Here is a 21,058-nt window from a genome sequence, read left to right as displayed (position 1 = left end):
GATGTGTTAGAAACTTGTGAAAGTGCTGTTCTGAAAGCAGCACTGGCCACATTAGTAAATTTGTGGGGAGACTTGTTAAATTGTTTAAATTATTGACAGGATGACCCGTCTGCAATGGATTTTGTCACCTCTGCTGCAAATCTCAGGATGCATATTTTCAGTATGAATATGAAGAGCAGATTCGATATCAAATGTAAGTTGTTTGTACTTCAGTTGTATCATCTAAATTCTAAGTTTCTTTTTTCTTTTTAACAGCTAAACTTCTTTTTTTTTTTCTTCCAGCAATGGCAGGGAACATTATTCCTGCTATCGCTACTACTAATGCAGTGATTGCTGGGTTGATAGTATTGGAAGGACTGAAGATTTTATCAGGAAAAATAGACCAGTGCAGAACAGTGAGTGTTTGTATTTGCAATTTTAAAGTTAAAACAATAACATTTGGTTTAAAGCAATGAAAAAGTAATTGTTTGAGTTACTTTGTGAGGTGCATGTTTAAGTAAGCTTCTTGGAAGTTAACAAAAAGGAAAACACATTTGCTTCTCTTATTTTTGTCTAAAATGGAAGGAGAAGCTAGTTTGCTTCTAACATTTCTAGTTTTACTGAATTCTTGGAAGAACTCATTGTGTGGGTCCTTTGTATAACTTTTCTTCATTGTTTTCCAATTCTAAGAGTACTCTGGTTTTAAAATTGTTTGGTCATTTTATAGTCCCTTGTTCTTCAGTCATTTTTGTCAGTCTCCCCTTTTTTTTTTCAGTCTCCCTTTTTATTTTAAACTTTATGTTATTGTAACTTTATATTTGGTTGTGTTAATGCCTGAAATATGGATGAGCTTGTGTCATTTCTGTTAGATCTCTCTCATTGTGTTTTGTTTGCTTATGTGAGAGAGAGAGAGAGTTTTTTTTTTTTAGACAGAATTATATTTGTTAACACTGTATCTGTGATAATTCTTTAAGGACCCACTGAAGGTGTATTTCTTCAAAGAGGATTTGTGTTTGTTTATATCTGGGTGCCTGGGGTTCTACCAACCTGAGACCACTTGTACGTTCTCAGTATATATTCAGACAGCAAATCTGCATGAGCTCTTATCTTACTGTAATGAATTATAAGGAAGATATTCTTCCCTCACGAAGCACCAAGGTTGAGATAATTTTTCTTGTTATTTCTGCAGGGAAGAAATTTTTCTCTTTTTTTTATCCTCCCCTTGCTTTATGTGAACATCTCCTATCATGAGTTTCCTGCATTAGTAGTGGTTGGACTGGGTTTATCTCTTAAGATTAAAACCACTTGAATATTCCGTTTGGATTCCTGCTTTCTTTCTGAATTGATTTTGCATGTCTGAAGATACTTTGCTTTCATACCACTGGGGATTTAAAAAACTTCCTAAGAATACCGGAGCCAATATTTTGCTATTGTTTTAGGTTCTCCTTTGTACAGTAATGTTGAAATAAAAGGACCAGTTTACTTTTAGGAATGTCTTTTAAAAACAAAAGCAGAAAACCTAGTCTATGATGGTACTCTTCCTTTTCAGTGTCATTATTAATGCACTCTTAAAATACTTTTTATTGTTTCCATGAGATTTCATGGTGAGGGAGTGTAGAATCATAATGCCAGTCTGCCATCTTTGTTCAGCTTTCTGTTTAAATTAGTTTGGCTATCATGTTTTTAATTTCTAAGAACTATATTTTTTTATGTCTTATCTTTTTATAGCAGCCTGAACAAGTGTTTTACTTTGTCCTGTAACATTCTTCTCATTTCTTTACTTGCTCATCTCTGTTCCTCTCTTGGACTAATGATACCCATATGTCTGGGCTTCATTTGTTCCCATTTATAAATGAGTCTCAGGATAGGTTAATAGAAGTGTTAGCCTCAGTATTAGTAGTGTTAGCAGTTGTTATTACTGTTGATTTCTCTTAGTGGAGTTACCCTCCCAGTGAAGCTCCAGATCAACCATTGTCCCCTACCCCAGCCCTGGCAGTACAAGTGTGTACGCTTAGTATTCATTGTGGGGAGAGGTTACAGGAGGCCTCTGTCTAGCACTTAATGTCTGTCAAGGGATTTACTTCTTTAAGTTTGGGGGAATCGATAGGGTTCTTCTTTAGAGATAATTCATCTTAACAGATACCATACTACATGGTAGTTCCTCAGTAAGAATTTATGTATTAGCATCTGGTTTTTCTCTTGACAATTATAACTTCGGAGCAGTTTGTTTTTTATTTCCCTTGGTTCGTGTAATTTTTTTTTTTTGGTTTGTGTATTAGGAAAATGGTAATAGTGCCAGACATACATTATTTTTCCTTTAATTATGTGAATGTTGATTTCATAGTCATCAGAAAATTAGAAAAGAAATGGAGCTCATTTGGTCCTTGTATCTGTACAGACATTAATTTGAGAAATTAGTGCCCTGGTCTTGTTAGAAATTAACTTAAAAGTTGATAAGAGTAACCACTAGGAAAGCACTCCAGACTGATTCAGTGATGATACCAGAGACAGGTATGGTTAGGCCGTTATTCATGCTAAGTTAGTTTGCAGAATAGTCTAGTCTTCAGTACAACGAGATTTCAGTAAACTCAGCCTTATTTACAAGTTGGCTAATTTGAAAAGGTTGGGATAAAAATCAGCCTCTTAATGTCTTGATTTTCCTTATCCTTTGCCATCTGGAAGGGAGTATTTAAATGAATATTCTATGGTATATAAAATTATAATTCAGATTTCTGCTTGTGGTTTTTTTTTTTTTTTTTCCCAAAGATCTTTTTGAATAAACAACCAAACCCAAGAAAGAAGCTTCTTGTGCCTTGTGCGCTGGATGCTCCCAACCCTAACTGTTACGTGTGTGCCAGCAAGCCAGAGGTGACTGTGCGGCTGAATGTTCATAAAGTGACCGTTCTCACCTTACAAGATAAGGTAAGTGTAGAGCCTGGTTCTCTTCCACAGGGAACTGTTTATAAGGAAAAAACAAGTCCCCTTTTGCCTTTTACAGTGTACTGTGATAAACTAAAAGCCAGATAGTTACCCTGACTATTGAGGTGTGTACCTTTGCCATCTGTGTCCTGTTGACTTTTCTCTCTGTGGTTCGAGAATGTGTGCTTCACATCCCAGAGAGGAATAGGTGTATTTGGCTAGAATGTGGACCACAGGTGGTACATAGATAGGTAACATAGTATCTTTACAAGCAAATCCTGTGTTCCTTAGGTTTCTAGTGAGGGTGTATTAAGCTAGTCCCCAAGGAGATGCATTGTTAGCACACTTGGATTCACCTGTAGAGCTTTGGTGTGAGAGGGATGGTTAAGGTATGGTTTGGTCCTGTAGCCTGGTCCTTCAGTTCCTCCTAGTATTTTTTTTAATTAGGAAAGAGCAAGTGGCCTGAGTGGGTGTCACTTCTCACTTTGGAAATCACTTCACATAGTTCCTCTGATTGTGTACATTGTGGTGTTTCATGTTTATATGCCTCTCAACATGAAGGAGTAGACTTTGTGGCCCTAAAGGCTGCTTGAGAATGAATGACCTTTCTCCCAAAACTGGTTACATTGGACAGGTTGATTTGAACTTAGTTTTGGATGGAGAAGGAGCTGGACTTGGTATGTTGGCCAGCAGAGGGTGGTTGCTCTGTGTTCTTTCTTAGGAAAGAAACGATTATAATTGGTATCTACTCATTCTGGAGCTAAAGGTAATTCCACGCATTGGGAGTGTAATTGGACCTTTAGAGTGTTATCTGTTGTTTGTTTGTTTAGGATCAGGTAAGATTTAATAGTATTACTATTACTGCTCCTGATCCATCTTGGAATTTGCAAAGGGGATATGGAACTTGGGAAGAGGTGGAGTTTGGGAAGGGGAAGACTTATTTATCTGAGAATCAGATTGATGAGAAGTTTTTCATCTATAAAACATCTTCCAGTATGGAGCTGTAATAGAGACTAAGGTAAAATATGTCAAGTGTCTAGCTTAGTACCCAATCTGCTGGGAAGGACAAAATACCAAGAGCCAGCCAAGAGTTCTTAGTCCCTATCTGGAAGAAGTGTTACCTGATCTTTATTAGTGGTCAGACATGGGATAGAACGTGGGCATGAGGTAATTGGGTGAATTCCAGTGGAAGGAGAGAGTTAACAGCCTTTATAAGAAGTCTAGGATATTTATGGGTTTTAATTCCATATGTTAATATTTTGAATTTTTTTTCCTTATAGATTGTGAAAGAAAAATTTGCTATGGTAGCACCAGATGTCCAAATTGAAGATGGAAAAGGAACAATCCTAATATCTTCAGAAGAGGGAGAGACAGAAGGTATTGTACATTGTTTTGTTCACTCACTCTCATCTGAATGGAGACTGCCTGAGTGAAGGGGTGCACATTAGTTTTTCCGTTCACTGTATACAGTACTGAGGATCACACTGGTCAATCTGAAGGGACTTAAAAGTTCTCACACCTCATCTGTCCTATTGGAGAGTGTCAGGATTCTTTTTGGCTATAGTTCCTTGCCCAGAAATTTGGGGATATTGGGTCATAAGTAATTGGAGGTCGTGCTTTGGCTGGGTAGTAGTCTATTTTTTATTAAAAGTCTAGTTAAATATGTCTTCACCAAAAAAAAAAATACTCCCATTAGTTCTAGCCAGCTCTTTTAAAGGCTAGGACCTTAAAAATGGAAACTGGTCTAGAATCTGAGTGGCTTAAATGTGACCCTTTTCCACAGAATACATGTGCTATTGAGGGTGAGAGAGCATTTATTCAAATAGCCTTTGGAGTGCTGTATTACAGGCATAGTCATAGATATTTGTAATTCAAGGATAAATAAGACAATATTCCCTGGCTTAAAGTACTTCACAGCCTAGAAGGAGATGAGAGATTAGCAACAAGTAGATTTAGTGTCATCTGAGAAATACTGTAGAGAGAAGGTGTACAGAGTTTGAATTAAGCTTTGTAAAGGGAGGGTTAACCGGGCAAGGGGGGCATATCACAGGAGAGGGGACTCCTGGGCCAGTTCTTGAAGAAGAGCTGAGGGGAGAGTCTGCATTTGGGCAGAATGAACAGCATCTGCAAAGGCATGAACTTACAAAGCAATACAAAGGGCTTTCGGAATGACCAGCTGTTTTGTTTCCTGGAAGGTGGGGTGCTGTGGGGTTGGCAGCAGTGGTGCAGCTGGAGGATTTTGTGTGTTGTGTGTGTGTGTGTGTGTCTGTCTTCCCCCCCGCCAATTTCCTGCTTCCTCCAGGGTCTAAGCAGGGGCGTAATGTGTAATCTGCAGGAGAGTAAGGCAAGGGTGTGACAGTGGAGATGGGGAGCCAGTTAGAAAAAAATTAATGGAAGTGAGGGATTTTTACTAACTCAGAAGCAAGTGACAGATTTGACATTTGCAGAGTCTGAATTTAGAGCACAGGTGAGGAAGAGTAGCATTGTTACATTTGGACAGAACTGTTACCAAGACTCTGGCTTCAGAAGTGAGGCTAATTCACCCAGATAGAATTGCTCAGAGACTATTTCCCTTTTGAACATGTTGGGCTGTGGGATTTGAGTGAGTGTGAAAGAGCTTGGAAATGGAAAATTAGCTGTTCTCCAGAGACATTCCAGGTAGACTGAAAAGGTATAAAATAAGAAGGAAAAAAAAAGACAGTTGTGCTGTGCTTAGTCGCTCAGTCATGTCCGACTCTTTGTGACCCCATGGACTGTAGCCCACCACGCTCCTCTGTCCATGGATTCTTTAGGCAAGAATACTAGAGTGGCTTGCCATGCCCTCCTTCAGGGGATCTTCCCAACCCAGGAATCAAAACTGGGATCTCCTGCATTGCAGGTAGATTCTTTACCAGCTGAGCTGCCAGGGAAGCCATTGGATTATGTAGAAAACAACATAAACTTAAAAATTATAAGCAGAATTTAAGAATTTAAAATACATTTTACTTTGTATGTGCCAGGCACTGTGGCTATACAGATTCTATACAGTCTGTAGGCAAGAGCAAATTCTCAGTAAAGCAGACTGATTATTGTGAGGAGAGAGTGTAAATTGGGAGCTAAATGAGGAGGTGGTTTTGTAAATGAAACTTGAGCATTTGAACATGCAGGAGAGAAAGGATGGTTAAAGGCAGGAAGGCCCTAGAATAGGTAGGAGGAGATGGTAACAACAAAAGTTGGACTGGAGAGATTGTTCTTCACTGGAATATTTCTAATCCGTGTAGCAAAGGCTTACTGAGTGCTAGTGGATGTTTGGCATCGTGTGCTACATCCTGGGGCTATTCAGGTTTAGCAGAGATGACGTGGAAGAGAGAATTGAGTTGGAGTGATTAGTTTTTGGGGACCTCTCTGGTTGTCCATTGAGAAATGCAGAAAATTTATGTTGAAAAATTTATTGAAATAAAGTTTACAATTTAATAACTGACTTGTAAAATTGGCTAAAAGTTGATGGTTGATATTGTGGATAACCTTTTTAGAAATAGAGTATATTTTGAACAATTCTAAAAGTTGTCATTGACTACTGTAGGGTTCCAGATGAATTTGGTTTCAAAGGGAGAAGTTTCTCAGAACTTCTCAGTTTGGTTTCCTTGAAGTAGTTTTGGTAGCCGAGTTTTCAGGGCTGAGTTCCTAAGTGCTTGATATTTTAGTGAACTAGATTACTAGGGCCATCACATCCAAACACACAGGCAAGTGACTTAAATAACACATTTATCCTAGTTCCAGAGGCTAGAAGTCTTAAGACGAAAGTGTCCAGCGAGGGTGTTGGAGGGGTGGTTGATGGGTTTGGTTTCTCCTGAGGCTCCTCTCCTTGGCTTCTTCTAAGGATACCAATTAGATTGGATTAGGGTCCTCCCCAACAGCCTCATTTTAACATAATGCCTCTTTAAAAAAAAAAAAACTGTCTCCAAGTACAGTCACACTCTGAGACATTTCAGCATGTGAATTTTGGGGAGATACAATTCATCTTATAGCAGGGGGTTTATCTTGTAAAAACTAAGGTTGACTGCTTCATGGGGATATAACTGAAGCATCTAAATTTCTTTAAAAAATTTTTAGCTAATAACCACAAGAAATTGTCAGAATTTGGAATTAGAAATGGGAGCCGACTTCAAGCAGATGACTTCCTTCAGGACTACACTTTATTGATCAACATCCTTCATAGGTAGGAACTATTAATATTTTAAGTGTAAGAAGTTATTTGAATACATAAAGTGGAAAGAAAATGTTTTCTTACCCTTAAATCCTACTGTTTGTTGGAAACTGCGCCATATCTGTGCTCAAGATGGCCATTAAGTTCCCTAAGGTTCGACCTACAGAAGAATCTGAGAATCCAGGAAGAAATATTTGAGGGTAACTCATCATTGGTAGCCGATCAGAAAGACCTAGAGAGGGTAGAAATGCAGGTGTGTGAATAGTTATAATCAGGGGCACATTCCTTTTCATAGTTGAACTGGAATAAAAAATTTTAATTATTAGAGATTTGTTAGAAGGAAGAAATATTGCTCCCATAAAACAAATATTTCATTGTGATCTGTAACAATAAGAGAGCATTAAAAATTACCATATATAGATCCCTGAGTCACATTTTTTAATTTTATATCCTGTCCACTTTATTTTAAAAAGTATCCAAAGTGCTTGCATTATAGCATATTTGTACATATGTAGCACGGTTTAAATCCAGATGGTTCTCCATTTTGGTGTGCTCATCTGTTGAACAAGATTGGTTCATGCTCATTGATACCTCGAAGTTTCACCCTGGCTCACTTCTTCAGGTTATATCTAACAAATGCAGTGGCTGCCATCTGCAGCACGTGTTTTGCCAGTATTGCCATCTGTACCCAAATATTCAGAACTTGTATAATTGTTCAAGAGTATTACATTATATATACTTAGTTTGTAAAAAGCAGGAAAGGACAGGAAAAACTGAATGTGGGTTATTGATAAAAGTATAAAATGAGACAGGTGAGTCAGAGATAGGTCTTGCTGGGTTGTGATCTCTGGCCTCGGTTACACACCAGTTGGATGTCAGTGGTGTGCTTGTGTTCAGTTGTGGAAGGACATGTACGATGAAATGGAAATATATCAGTTGGTGTCTAAAAGAGGAGGCATGATTAGGGTCTTTTTTATCATATCTTTTAGCTTTCTGGGAACAGAACCCCCCTTATAACATGTAAGTCTTTTGTTTGACTTTCATGCATTAAATTTTTGTACGTGTTTTAGGGAACTCATTACAAAAGCAGGGTGCTGCCTGTGAAGATGGAGGGAAAACCAAGAAGCCGTGTAACTCTGCCCCTAAACACTAAATTACTCTGGTCAAGATCAGAAGAGCATGTATAGAATCTTTTCACATAGCTGAAGAAAGAATGCCTAAGAATTACATCAGGCCTCACAATTTTTGACTCTTAAGTTTTCTGCTTTAGCTATAAAAGTTAAAAATCTTTTCCCTGAATTGAAAGGACAGTGTTATTGACCATTTGAATTATAGCTTCAAATACATAAAAATCTATTATGTAGTCTTTTTTTTTTTTTTTAACTCTTTGAAAATCAGAAGCCAAAAAAAAAGGTGTGTATATAGTATACACCTTTTGAGGTTTGAGGACAATTTCTCTCTGGTACGCCTTTGCTTTTGTAAGTAGTCACAGCAGTGGTTCGGTGTTATAGTACGTGATTCTCTTACAGTGAAGACCTAGGAAAGGATGTTGAATTTGAAGTTGTTGGTGATGCCCCAGAAAAAGTGGGGCCCAAGCAAGCTGAAGATGCTGCCAAAAGCATAACCAATGGCAGCGATGACGGAGCTCAACCTTCTACATCCACAGGTGAGTCACAGCCCCAGCCAGCAGTCACCCACTAAGCAGGACTGTTTACAACAAACTGATTGTCTTATGAACATTGACCATAAAGTAGAACTACCCACAGGACACTAGAGGTGTGTGTTGGTTCGGCATTGTTTTAATGGAACTTTGAATGTATAACCCATGAAGATATTTAAGACTGGGTAAAATTTTTATAGAAAATGGACACTTTTTATTTTTACAACCGGAAATGTCAATTTACTAGTGCATAAAGATTGTTCATTCTGAGTAGTAGTACTTTTGGATTTTGTATGCATGTTTTTGGGACAGGGAATCAGTGCATCTGACTATTTTGAGTGAACAGATGCTTGGTAAGTATAGCATTTCAGTTTTCTCAGAACCGGTGTGACTTTGGTAGAGTGTATCAGAAGCTTTGTTTCCTGGGTTTTCGGTGTTGGTGCTTTATTGTACTCCAGTGTGAATGTTTACTACCTGTGCCACCCCCCCCCCCCCCCAAACACACACACACCTCTTCACTCTTTAGCGTCAGGAAACTAAAAGTTAACTAATTCTTTCCTTCTCTATTTTCATTTCTTTGACCCTGTGTCTTTGGTATTCTTTGGAATATGGTGGTTCTATGGTTCTGATGTTCTCCGAGCGTTGTGAAGATGAACTTGGAGATCGTCTAGAGGAGGGTTGCCCAACCTCTGGGCCATCAACTCAGTATCCTGTTAGATCAGTGGTGGCATTAGATTCAAAATAAAGTGCACAATACATGTAATGCACTTGAGTCATCCCCAGACCATCCCTCCCACCTTCAATCTGTGGAAAAACTGTCTACCATGAAGTTGGTTCCTGGTGCCAAAAAGGTTGAGGTTCAGACTGCTGGTCTAGATAGAGTGTGTGGGCCATGGGTTCATGACCCTTCGCCCCTCCACGTGGGCACCCCCCCCCCCCCCCGCCCAAATAGAAAGGTTCGTCATCCTATTTTGAGGAAAGGACTGGTAGTTTCCAAAAATCATAATTTGCAGCGTGCATTTATGGTTCCACTATGTGGGTAGGTTTTGGAGACTAGCAGTAAGGTAGGTACTGTGCCTTTGACTTAGTGGAATGTCGGGGGTGGGTGAAACAATTCCAACCATAGTGTAAGTTAAGAGCATGCACTGTAGAGCCCCACTTTGTGGGTTTGAATCGATCCCATCCTCTGCTACTATGTGACCTTGGGCAAGTCTCTGTACCTCCGTTTCCTCTTCTGGAAAATGGATAATAATGTTATCTTCTTTATAGGGTGGTTGTGATGATTAAATGAGTTGTATATGCAAAGTGCTCAGAACAGTTCCTGGCACATTGTAAGTGCTATGTATATGTTGTTATTGTTGTTGTTTATTATTATTATTATCACTTCTACGAATATTAGGATATGCACCCTCCCCTGTTCTGTTGGAGAAATAGAAACAAGGAACTCTAACATTCCTCTGAATTATATAATGCTTGTTAAAATTTTTTGTTTTGATTAGGAAAGAAATAGGTGCTTGTAACAGAAAACAGTGAAACAGTACAGAAATAAGTAATGTATAAAGCGAGGGTTCCCTAAGGGTAGTCATTCTGAAGTTTGATGTGTGTTAGAAGAGTTAGTTTTTCATGTACATAAAATTTTAGTGAGCTTCTAGTCGCCCCCCACTTTTAACCATTTTTTTCCCTTTTTTTCTGAAATAAGCACAAGAGCAAGATGATGTGCTCATAGTTGATTCGGATGAAGAAGGTCCCTCAAATAATGCTGATGTCAGTGAAGACGAAAGAAGTCGCAAGAGGAAGCTAGATGAGAAAGAGAGTGTCAGTGCGAAAAGGTCACGCATAGAGCAGACAGAGGAGCTTGATGAGGTTATAGCATTAGATTGAACAGAAATGCCTCTGAACAGAACCTCTTACTCCGTTAAGGCCTTCTGGGCAGAACCAGGTTATTTGTTATGTCCTTTGTTCCAAAGGGAAAAAATTGACACCAGTGACTTGAAGATGATTCTGCTCCCTTTGAAAGCATTCATTTTGCTAGAACTATTAGAAACATTGCAGTATGCTGTATTGAAAGTAGGAATATAGTTTTAAAACCCTTTGAACAAAGTATGTGCATAACCAGTCCATGAGATGAAACAACACAATGCATGTTGCCTTTTTAATGTAAATACCCTTAGGTATCATTTAACAGTTTTAAAATATTGTGGTTTAGTAAAGTTGATACCTGGTTATAAATATTATGCCTTTATTTTTGGTTAGAAGAAGAATTATTTTTAGCCTAGATCTAACCATTTTCATACTCTTAACTTACTGAAACAGATTCAAAGAAGTATCAAGTGCTATGCATTGAAACTTGTTTTTAAATGTTAACTGGCACTATGTATATTAATGTAAAACAGTTGTTAATTTACTCAAGTTTTCAGCTTGTACTGCCTGGTATGTCTGTGTAAGAAGCCAATTTTTGTGTATTGTTACAGTTTCAGGTTATTTATATTTGATGTTTTGTAAAACTCAAATACAACTATACTGTACTTGCGGACCAAATAAATGACATCTGCATACTTGTTATACATGCCTGCACAGTTCATGTTTCTGCTGCCTTACTGGGTTTATACATTGTATTTGCTGCAGGCATACTATATTCTTTCCTTTTAGAAAATTAACTCAGAAATGGATTACCATAGATGAGTACTGTTTACCACAGATGAGTACTTTTAAAAAAGACAGCTAGCTTTTAAAGGCATGTTGCTTTTTAAATGATTGTAAACTGTTGGCCTTCTGTTGAGAACATTCAAGTGATCTTTGCTCAGCCCCAGTAACTTGGAATCGTGGATTTGAGATTCCACATGGCAAGTCTCCTCCACTCTGGGTGTCCCCAGGTCATCCAAGGCCCTTCTTGCATGTATCCTTCTGGGCCCAACTCTGACCAGCACATGGTGGCCAGGCCAGGCCGATGCGATGGATCAGCACTCACATCTCCTGGACCTCCGAACGCCTTGGCCCCTAGGCTGCTCTCCTGCAGATGTGCCTGGAGTTTTCAAATAACAGAAACCCATGAAGCTGTTTTCCCTGTTCTGTACCTCTGCCTTGGTGTTTTTGGCCACAGTCAATGAAATTTCAACTTGGTAATTCATTATGTTGTTCCCCGTTGTGTAATTCTTACTCTGCCATCCAGCTTACGAAGGTTTCATTTTCCTCCAGAAAAAAATTTTTTTGAAATTACAGAACTGTGTTACAGATAAAAGTGGAATATCCTGAAATACCCTCTCAGAAGCAGATTTTGGTTAACTAGTTGGTCACTGATGGTTATCTCTGGTCTTGAAATTTTGAAATCTGAAGAGTTCTCGAGAAAATTTGAATTTTGGAAGTCTCCCCATTCCTTAATACCTTATCCACCCTGCCTTTTTCGACACAGTTATCAACAGTGTATTTCCAGCATTTTGTTTATGTTCTTTTTTTTTTATTATGTGAATGTATAGTGGCATTAAATGCCAGTGTGATTTGTAGAATGTGTTTCTCTCTTGGCAGCGGTTTTCAGTTTTGCAGCAACTCTACTATTACTTTTCCAGCAGTTTCTGTTTTTATAAAATCTGGGTTTATCAGCAAAGCAGGCCTGACCACAGTGGTCTTGTTTAACTAGACTAAGATCCAAACTGCCACTGTGTCCCTAGAGTGTGGAGGTACTTTAGATCTGGCCTTTGTATTCATGGTTTTCCCAGGTGAGTGTTCTCAGTTTATGGAGCTGGAAGCAAGGCTCAACAAGCATGTTTCCCCAGCAGCTCCAGCCTGGAACAGTCTGACAAACCATATTCCAGCCTCATTGGGAGCAGTCTGGTGACTCAAGTTTACCTAGACAGTCCCTTCTCCCAAAGATCATGCTGCATACTTGGCAGGTACCACGAAAGGATTCGGTGTTTTAATGAGAGCCTGAACCATTAACGGAATAACTGATCAGTCAAAAATCATCAGTGGATGCAAAACCTAAAAGGCTACTAAGGAGCAGAATCTTTGTGGAGTGCTCAGATGTTGCTATATAAACTTGAAAAGTGTAAAGCTCTTTGTCTTGACAATAGACTGATCTGTCATCATTGTAATCAAGTGATCAAACCAGGCATCACTAATGGGACAGCCTGGTGTGTGCTTCCTGATAGGAGATGATGATTTGAAGGATCCAACACCTAGGCCCCTCCCCACCCCAAAAAGGTAACTTGAATTTAACATCTAGACTTCCAACCAACAGAAAGCAGAGGAGTAGAGAAGCGAGTTACACATTAAGGGGAAATAATTGGGTGAATATAGAATGTATGACATTCTAGAACTCAAGTGTAAAATGATTCTTGTGACAATTGGAAATTTGAAAATGGAACAAATTGGGTGATAATGGATTTCTTAGCTGTGATATTGTTCTTGTAGTTATGTAGGCCATTGTCCTTGAGAGAGATTAGAGATGAAGCTCACAATACCTACAGCTTCTAAATGGCTCAGCAAAATAAAAAATACAGGAAGAAAAACAAAATTAACATTGGATTTCAGTGGAGCCTATATATATTGTTTATTGTGCCATCTAACTTTTCTCTGAGAACTTTAATAAAAGTGGAGATATATTTTGTATTTTCCTTTAGTGCCTCTGTGACTTTTTTTAAGTTTTGTACTGAGTATATATCCTGTGATTGGAATCAGAAAAGTAATAAAGATTATTAAAAATGCCAGTTGGAATGAGAAAGTGTTACAGCAGTTCCTGGGTTGGCATTGATAAACTCAGCTTTACTCATCCTTATTGCTAGGCTGTGACTTGGAAGAAGTCTCTTTGCTTTGATCCTCTAGGAAAGTCAAGGGACCTAGTTGCTTCTAGTAGATTAGTGGTCCACTTGGAAGCTGCCAGAACACACTTGGTTCGTGATCGATGTTCCCGAAACTCGCCCATTGGTGGCACATATGTCTGAAGTGGACTTGCTCTATGACCCAGTTCAGTTAGCCATCCAACCATCTCATCCTTTGCTGTCCCCTTCTGCCTTCAGTCTTTCCCAGCATCAAGGTCTTTTCCATTGAGTCAGTTCTTCCACATCAGGTGGCCAAAGTATTGGAGTTTCAGCTTCAGCATCAGTCCTTCCAGTGAATATTCAGGGTTGATTTTCTTTAGGATTGACTGGTTTGATCTTTCAGGCCAAGGAAGTCTCAAGAGTCTTCTCCAACACCAGAGTTCAAAAGCATCAGTTCTTTGGTGCTCAACTTTCTTTATAGTCCAACTCTCACATCCATACACGACTACTGGAAAAACCATAACTTTGACTAGACGGGCCTTTGTCGGCAAAGTAATGTCTCTGCTTTTTAATGTGCCGTCTATGTTGGTCATAACTTTTCTTCCAAGGAGCAAGCGTCTTAATTTCATGGCTGCAGTCACCATCTGCAGTGATTTTGGAGTCCAAAACAATAAAAGTCTGTCACTGTTTACATTGTTTTTCCCCATCATTGTTCCCATTGTTTCCTATGACCCAGGAACATAGGCAGACTTACACCTCTTGTAATAAAAAGCAAAAACTTAAAAACACAGAGAAATCAGGGAAGAAGAAATGTTGGCACGTGTTTCTAGTCATTGTGGCTTGCAGATGTGGTGAAGAACTCCCATTTCCTTCATAAAGTAGTGTAGCTAAGGACCAGAATCCATTTGACTGTCTTGCAAGATATATTTAGCGAAACATTTTTATAGACCCTTTCATACTGGGAATACATTATTTGCTTTCTGCATACAGAAGGAACTTTTTTTGTTTTTCCTGCATGTAATTTAAATTCTAGCCAAAAATGTTTGAACTGCTTCACTAAATAAACAACTGGGTTGAACTACGGGTTTCTGAGGCTACTGTGTGCTTGCTTATATTTCTTAAGACAGTTATTTCCTGGTAACATTTTTTGGAAGTTTTGCTAAATGTATCTCATAAAAGTGTTTTTGTTTTGGCAACACCATGCAGCTTGTGTCATCTTAGCTCCCCAACCATAGACTGAACCAAGACCCTCAGCAGTTAAAGCACGGAGTCCTCACCATTGGACTGCCAGGGAATTCCCTATAACAGTTTTAACAGCCTTAAATCTTGCAACAAATGATAACTTACTACACAGGGAAAGACTGAGGAAAGATTATATCAATACTAGAATATATAATGCTCCAAGAAGTTCCTCAGGATTTACTTCAGAAATCTTCCAGAGTTCTTTCTCAGAAGATCAGTCTCAGAAGATTGTGCACACCATCATTCACTCATTTTATAAACCTTGTTTTTCAGTCACTCAGTTGTGACCAACTCTTTGTGACCCCATGGACTGCATCACACCAGTCTTCCTTGTCCCTCACCAACTCCTGGAGCTTGCTCAAACTCCTGTCCATTTAGTCGGTGATGCCATCCAACCATCTCATCCTCTGTTGTCCCCTTCTGCCTTCAATCTTTCCCAGCATCAGGGTCTTTTCCAGTGAGTCTGCTCTTTGCATCAGGTGGCCAAAGTATTGGAGATTCAGATAGTAAATGTATTGCATCCCTACTTTGCACTGTGCTTCATTTGGAAAACCTTGCCAAATTTGCCAGTCTGATAGAAGTCTTTGAAAGTTGTAAGACACTAAGGGCTGGTGTACACAAAAACCTAACTTCTTACTGTAGCAATAGGTAGTGGGAGGACCACATCCTCTGTGTTGCCAAGCTTTCCAGTTGGTCCCGGCGGCAGCTTCTAGCAGTACTGCAAGTCATCAACACCAACCTCATGCTCGGTGTGATTCCAAAAGCTGTAGCATCCCCAAATAGCTCCTCCCCATGGAGCTGCAGACTGACTGAGGTTTTTGCCCTGTAAAGCTAATGCATAAATAGCCATTCTTGAATGCAGGATAAGGTCCCAACCCTAATTCTCAGGTTGGGAAACCAGCTGTCCATGGCTTTATTTATCAATGCTTTGAAACTTCTGTACCCCTGGAGAAGCCTAAAGGGTGTCTAGGACCAAGGGAAGTTGGTGGACTCAATCTGGTAGGAAAAGTTGGACCTCAGAAAAGAGGGGATGGAAAAATCCCTTTGGGCATAACTCCCAGAGGACTGCCTCACAGTGGCTTAAGCAGAACATGCACCTTGGGTCTAGTGCAGTGTTTTTAGGATTGGCACACAGGTGCTGAGCTGGGAAGGGTCCATGTGTGCTTTAGGTGAAAGATTCTGCTCTCCCCAGGAAAACTTATTTTATAAAGGTAGACTGCTGCAAGCTGAGGGGAGGGAAAGAAATGTGGATCCCAGTGATTCTTAGATGTGGTGTTTGATTGCATGCCATCCCCTTCCCTCGTAACTCAAGTTTCTTAGTCCACATTTGATTGACATCTGAATGTGTCCCAAGACAGAAAACTCCTGAATTGTGACCATAATTGTGCCGTTCTTAGTCACTCAGTCATGTCCGACTCTTTGTGACCCCATGAACTGTAGCCTGCCAAGCTCCTCTGTCCATGGGGATTCTCCAGGCAAGAATACTGGAGCGGGTTGCCATTTCCTTCTCCAGGGGATCTTCCCAAACCAGGGATGGAACCAAGTCTCCTGCACTGCAGGAGGATTCTTTACCATCTGAGCCACCAGGGAAGCCCTTGTCGTCCAGAAAATACAGACACTACAGACAGATAAGGGGATCTTATGGAAGCTAGACTACAAGGAGAGATAATGGGATCTGTTTAAAAAAAAAAAATCACTGTTAGTGTAGACAGTTTGGATAGGATCAGCCTTAGAAAAAAAGATGGCTCAGGATTTGGTGTGAGACTAGATTGAACATGTCCTGTTCTAGCCTTCTGAGTGTTGTTGGTTTGTCTTGACAGAAGATTCTAGTTAACTTGGAAGAATGATAGAATCAGAGACCCAGCAGTTCTATTGTGAAACTCTTCCAACAGTGGGATGCAGGCAGTAGTCATTGGAGCCAGCTCATTCTAGCTTTCAAGAGCTGATTATACCCATTTCTTTCCAACTCTGTTTAATGACAGGATATTGTCAGTTTAAAAGTTGATCATGGGGGGACTTCCCTTATGGTCCAGTAGTTAAGAATCTGCCTTCCAACGCAGGAGATGTAGGTTTGATCCCTGTTCAGGAAACTAAGATCCTACATGCCATAGGGCAACCAATACCCGATGCAGCCAAAAATAAATATTTTAAAAAATAAATAAAATTGACCCTAGTGAAAGACTTCCCTAGTGGTCTAGTGGACTCCTCACTTACACTGCAGAGGATGGGGGTTAGAACCCTGGTTGGCAAGTTAAGAGCCCACATTCTGGGTTCAGAGGAAAAATTTATTTAAATAAAAAAATAAGATTGACCATGGTGTTATTGGCAAATGCTATATATCAGGGGCCCTTCACTTCTCAGGCAGAAAGAGCCTGCTAACTGGGATAGACACACCTTTAGTGAGCATACAAAGGAAGATGAGGTCTGGGACACATTCACTTAATGTATAAATGAGAGCATACAATTTCAAATTCTACTTTGTATCCACTTTGTGGTATGATGATAGGATTCCCCACAGCATCAAATATTTTAAAGGTATTTAAAATAGTGAATTTTCCACTTCATGGAAGTACTTTAATGTTGAACAGTGAATATTGATTTAAACAGGTTCTGGCCAATTAAAGAATAATTTTGTGTGATTTACTTTTCACCAGTCTGTTTTGGTATGTTTCTAAACAGGATCACTTAGAATAATGATAGCCACTGTTAGAACTCTGTAATATTTTCTACCTGTTCTGTTCAATTCAGTATTATTGCCACTGCAGTAGTGATGGACACCAATTTTGGCCAACAGGTGTAGGTCTCTATTTCAGATTTCCTCAAGGCTGGGCAGACATTGTGGAGGATATCTGGTTTTGTTCTGCCTTGTCTGATCATTTTCAGAGTTGGCTTGTACCCCAGCAGTACTTTGCACTTTTCATAATGATTAGGAGCCTAGAGTGGACTGACTCCAGCAACTTTTTCATCTTTGCTGCCACCAGCTTCCTGTCTTAGATGTGGGATGTCCCCCAGCCAAGAACAGCTGCCAAACCAAGATTGCCAGAAAGCAAACATATTTTAGGTTGTTTCTGTTCCAGTGTGTCGGTGGTTATTGTCATCTATCTATTTGAGTAAGAAAGTCCTTTAGCCAACCCTGGACTCCAATATATTATTTAAATATGGAAAGCTCTAAGTGAGCAGATAAGGGTGGAATTTAAGTTACCTTGGAGGGCAGAGAGCACCCTCTGAGCTCCAAAGGCTGGAGATTCTAGGACTGTATAGATTACATAAATGACGTGATAAACAGTTGTGCCTACACTGTCATCTGCTGTTGGGACTACTTGCCCGAAATAGATTCTTGGAGCATTACTGCTTTCAAGAATGTTTTTGTTTGTGAGGATGTTAACACCAAATTGCTCTTTTGACAGGAGGTATCAGCTTAACACTCATTACCAGTAAAATACACACATTTCCCCACAGTCTTGCCAATATTTCTATTTTTAGGTGGTAGATAATGTGATCAGTGGAATAGGATACCTTATTGTTGACTATTTTCCTTTCGCAGAGTGGAAGATCATTTTTCACCAGAATGCTCCTCTGGATTTTTTGCTCCCCACAAAGGGCTTGCCCCTACCTGTGCCTCCCTGCCACCCAGCCTGGGCAGTAGGGGCTGGAATTCTCCCAGCTCTGAGAGGTGGAAGGAGGGAGGAGTAGCTGGGTCAGACACTGCTCCCCTGCCAGCTGAGAACGGGCCACAGCCAGCTTCTCAGCAACGTTGAGGCCAGACACCCTGGCCAGCCTACGCCAGTCCCTGGTCAGTCCCTACCCACTCTCCCTGTTCCCCGAAGCACTGCAGTTGCCTTTCTGGAATTCTCTGAGGAATGAAGCCCCTGGAAGTAAGAGAACTCTTCCACTCTAGCTGTTTTCCGGGATCCATCAGGTCCTGACAGATAATGGTTTGCTTTTCTTCCCTACAAGCTGTTTCAAATGTGTGACAAGGACTTTGTAGCTTGTGTTTTGGGGGACAAAGCCCTAGTCATCTCTCCTTCCCCTCCCCCACCGCCCCCCCAAGGCCGCATCCGGTCCCAGGATGTGCTTTCAGAAGTAGCATCTCCTTGGTGTCTCACGCTGGGCAGGTGCTGGAGAAAGGAGGAGTCCTCACACGTCTTGGTGACTGAACCTTGGGTCACAACTGAGGCTTCCCCGCCCAGTGGCTTAGCCTGAGGCCTGTTTCCGGCCTCGTCTGGCCTTGGGCGCTTGTGCCCTGTAACCAGGTTTGGAGACCAGTCTCCATCCAGCCAGCCGCAACTCCTAGTACAAGGCGCCTTCCCTATCAAGCAGGTGGGGACACCCGGAACCGGTGCGCAGCCGCTCGGCCCTGGGAGGGGCTGGGGTCTCGGGGTCAAGTCAGGCGGGATGCTGCGGGCGCAAATGCCAGAGACGCGCAGTGGTCTCCAGTGTCCTGAGGTGGGCGGGTGCAGTGCTTCTGCCTAAGGCCAAACTTGTCCGGCCCAGCGCTTGAAACCGTGGCGGCGCTGGAAAATAAGATGGGGGAGGATGTGGGAAACGTCTGTCAACTGCTCATATTTCTCTGGCCTGGACTGGGGGAGCCGCCTCTTGCTCAGCCCGCTGGAATACTGGACCTTTCCAGCGGCCCGACGGTCGGGGCGCACGAAGGAGGCCGGGCCCTCCCCGCGGCGCCACACACAGTTGGCCGCTCCTTCACTCGAGGGCCAGCTCCAAGCCGCACGGCCCGGCGGCCCAGCCCAGCCCCCGCGCCCCTCCGAGCTCCGGGCGAAGCGCGGACAACGCGGCTCCGCCGCCGCCACTCCCCCCACATTCCAGAGGCCGCAGCGCCGTCTCCTTCCTCGCATTCCTGCCCCCACAAAGGAGTCCCTCCGCCCCCCGCACGGCCGCGGGGAGGAGGGGAAGCGGCCCGGCGCCTCCGAGCGCACATTCCTCCGCCGCGCGCGCCACCGAGCGAAGCGCCGCGGCCCCCGGACCGCGCGTGGCCGGCGGAGCGACCCCGGGCCCGGCGCCGGCCCCGCCCCGCCCCGCGCCCAGGGGTCCCGGGGCGGGCTCCGGGCTTCGGGCGGACGATGCGGCGGCGCGGCCGGAGCGGCGGCGGGAAGCGGAGGCGGAGGTGACGCGCCGGGGCCGGCGGGCCGGGCCATGCAGCGCTCCCGGGCGGCCGCGGACGAGGCGGCTCTGCTCCTGGCCGGGCTGGCCCTGCGGGAGCTGGAGCCGGGCGGCGACTCTCCGGGCCGGGGTCGGCGGGGGCCGCGGCCCGGGCCGGCAGACGAAGCGGCCCAGGCGTTGGGCCGCAGGGGGCAGGGCGGCGGCGGCGGTGGCCCCGAGGCCGGGGTGGACGGACTGAGCCGCGGGGAGCGAGGCCCGCGGCGCGCGGCGGCCCCAGAGCTCAGCGCGCAGCCGGCGGGCAGCCCACGGGCCAGCCTGGCGGGTTCCGACGGCGGCGGCGGCAGCGGCAGCGCCCGCTCCAGCGGCATCAGTCTCGGCTACGACCAGCGCCACGGCAGCCCGCGCTCGGGCCGCTCGGACCCGCGCGCGGGCCCCGGGCCGCCGTCGGTGGGCAGCGCCCGCTCCAGCGTGTCCAGCCTCGGCTCCCGCGGCTCGGCTGGCGCCTACCCGGACCTGCTCCTGCCCAGCGCCTGTCCCGCGCCGGCTCGCTCCCCGGAGCCCGCCGGGCCGGCCCCTTTCGCTCTGCCTTCGCTCCAGCTGCCCCCGGGCCGGGAGGGCGGCCCGAGCGCGGCGGAGCGGCGGCTGGAGGCGCTGACCCGAGAGCTGGAGCGGGCGCTGGAGGCGCGCACGGCGCGGGACTACTTCGGTGAGCGAGCTCGGCCGCGCCTCCCGCGCGCCTGGGCCCCGGGCCTCCGCTCTCCTCGTCGGGGGTCGAGGACGGCCTCCGGGTAGGCGGCCGGCTTGGTCGAGGAGAGCGCAGGGTGGGCCGGGATGCGAAAAGCGCGGCTCCCTCCCGTGGGGCTGGGGAGCCGGTGACGTTTGTTCCCGCAGATAGTGTTCGTGTGTTTGTGTGTGTGTGTACCACCAGTTCTGGGGCTTGTGTAGTACAGTGGCTTAGCGTGTGTGTGTGTGTGTGAACGAACCACCAGGTCTGGGGTTTGTGCCGGACAGTGGCTGAGCCTCTGAGTCTCCGGGCCCGGAGTTCTGGCATCATCGGGATGCGTTGCTCCTGAGAGAAAAGGGCACGTTAATAGGCAGAATAAGCTATTTTCGAATAATTTATTCTTAACCCTCGGTACTTGGCTTCAGCTCATCGTACTCGGTGCTTTGTGATCAGTCCCCCTGTTAGGCCCCCGCGGT

General features: G+C 43.4%; 2 protein-coding genes and 1 pseudogene across 8 annotated transcripts in view; 2 read left to right on the top strand and 1 right to left on the bottom strand.

The window, feature by feature from the left end:
* Positions 1 to 13,354, top strand: part of UBA2 (ubiquitin like modifier activating enzyme 2) — a 30,678-nt gene extending 17,324 nt beyond the window's left edge. For 2 of the 3 annotated variants that reach the window (XM_020897720.2, XM_070450988.1), the window contains 7 exons: positions 100 to 193; positions 283 to 395; positions 2,746 to 2,901; positions 4,179 to 4,275; positions 6,991 to 7,096; positions 8,614 to 8,750; positions 10,444 to 13,354. In XM_020897720.2, coding sequence (XP_020753379.1) covers positions 100 to 193; positions 283 to 395; positions 2,746 to 2,901; positions 4,179 to 4,275; positions 6,991 to 7,096; positions 8,614 to 8,750; positions 10,444 to 10,625 — 885 coding nt within the window. In that variant the 3' untranslated portion in view covers positions 10,626 to 13,354. Of the gene's footprint in view, positions 1 to 99; positions 194 to 282; positions 396 to 2,745; positions 2,902 to 4,178; positions 4,276 to 6,990; positions 7,097 to 8,613; positions 8,751 to 10,013; positions 10,076 to 10,443 lie in introns of all 3 variants that reach the window. The other variant, XR_011482146.1, reaches the window with a different exon arrangement.
* Positions 13,355 to 17,380: 4,026 nt separating this feature from the next.
* LOC110139706 (large ribosomal subunit protein eL30 pseudogene) lies at positions 17,381 to 17,821 on the bottom strand (annotated as a pseudogene).
* A 1,440-nt stretch (positions 17,822 to 19,261) lies between these two features.
* The window catches only part of WTIP (WT1 interacting protein), a 56,555-nt gene continuing 54,758 nt past the window's right edge, over positions 19,262 to 21,058 (top strand). Inside the window, exon 1 of one of the 5 annotated variants that reach the window (XM_070450984.1) lies at positions 19,262 to 19,862. In XM_070450984.1, coding sequence (XP_070307085.1) covers positions 19,277 to 19,862 — 586 coding nt within the window. In that variant the 5' untranslated portion in view covers positions 19,262 to 19,276. Of the gene's footprint in view, positions 20,565 to 21,058 lie in introns of all 5 variants that reach the window. The other 4 variants (XM_070450982.1, XM_070450983.1, XM_070450981.1 and 1 more) reach the window with 4 other exon arrangements.

Source organism: Odocoileus virginianus, chromosome 20 (assembly GCF_023699985.2).
Source record: "Odocoileus virginianus isolate 20LAN1187 ecotype Illinois chromosome 20, Ovbor_1.2, whole genome shotgun sequence".
Taxonomy (NCBI): Eukaryota; Metazoa; Chordata; class Mammalia; order Artiodactyla; family Cervidae; genus Odocoileus; species Odocoileus virginianus.
This window is presented reverse-complemented; position numbering and strand designations above follow the sequence as displayed.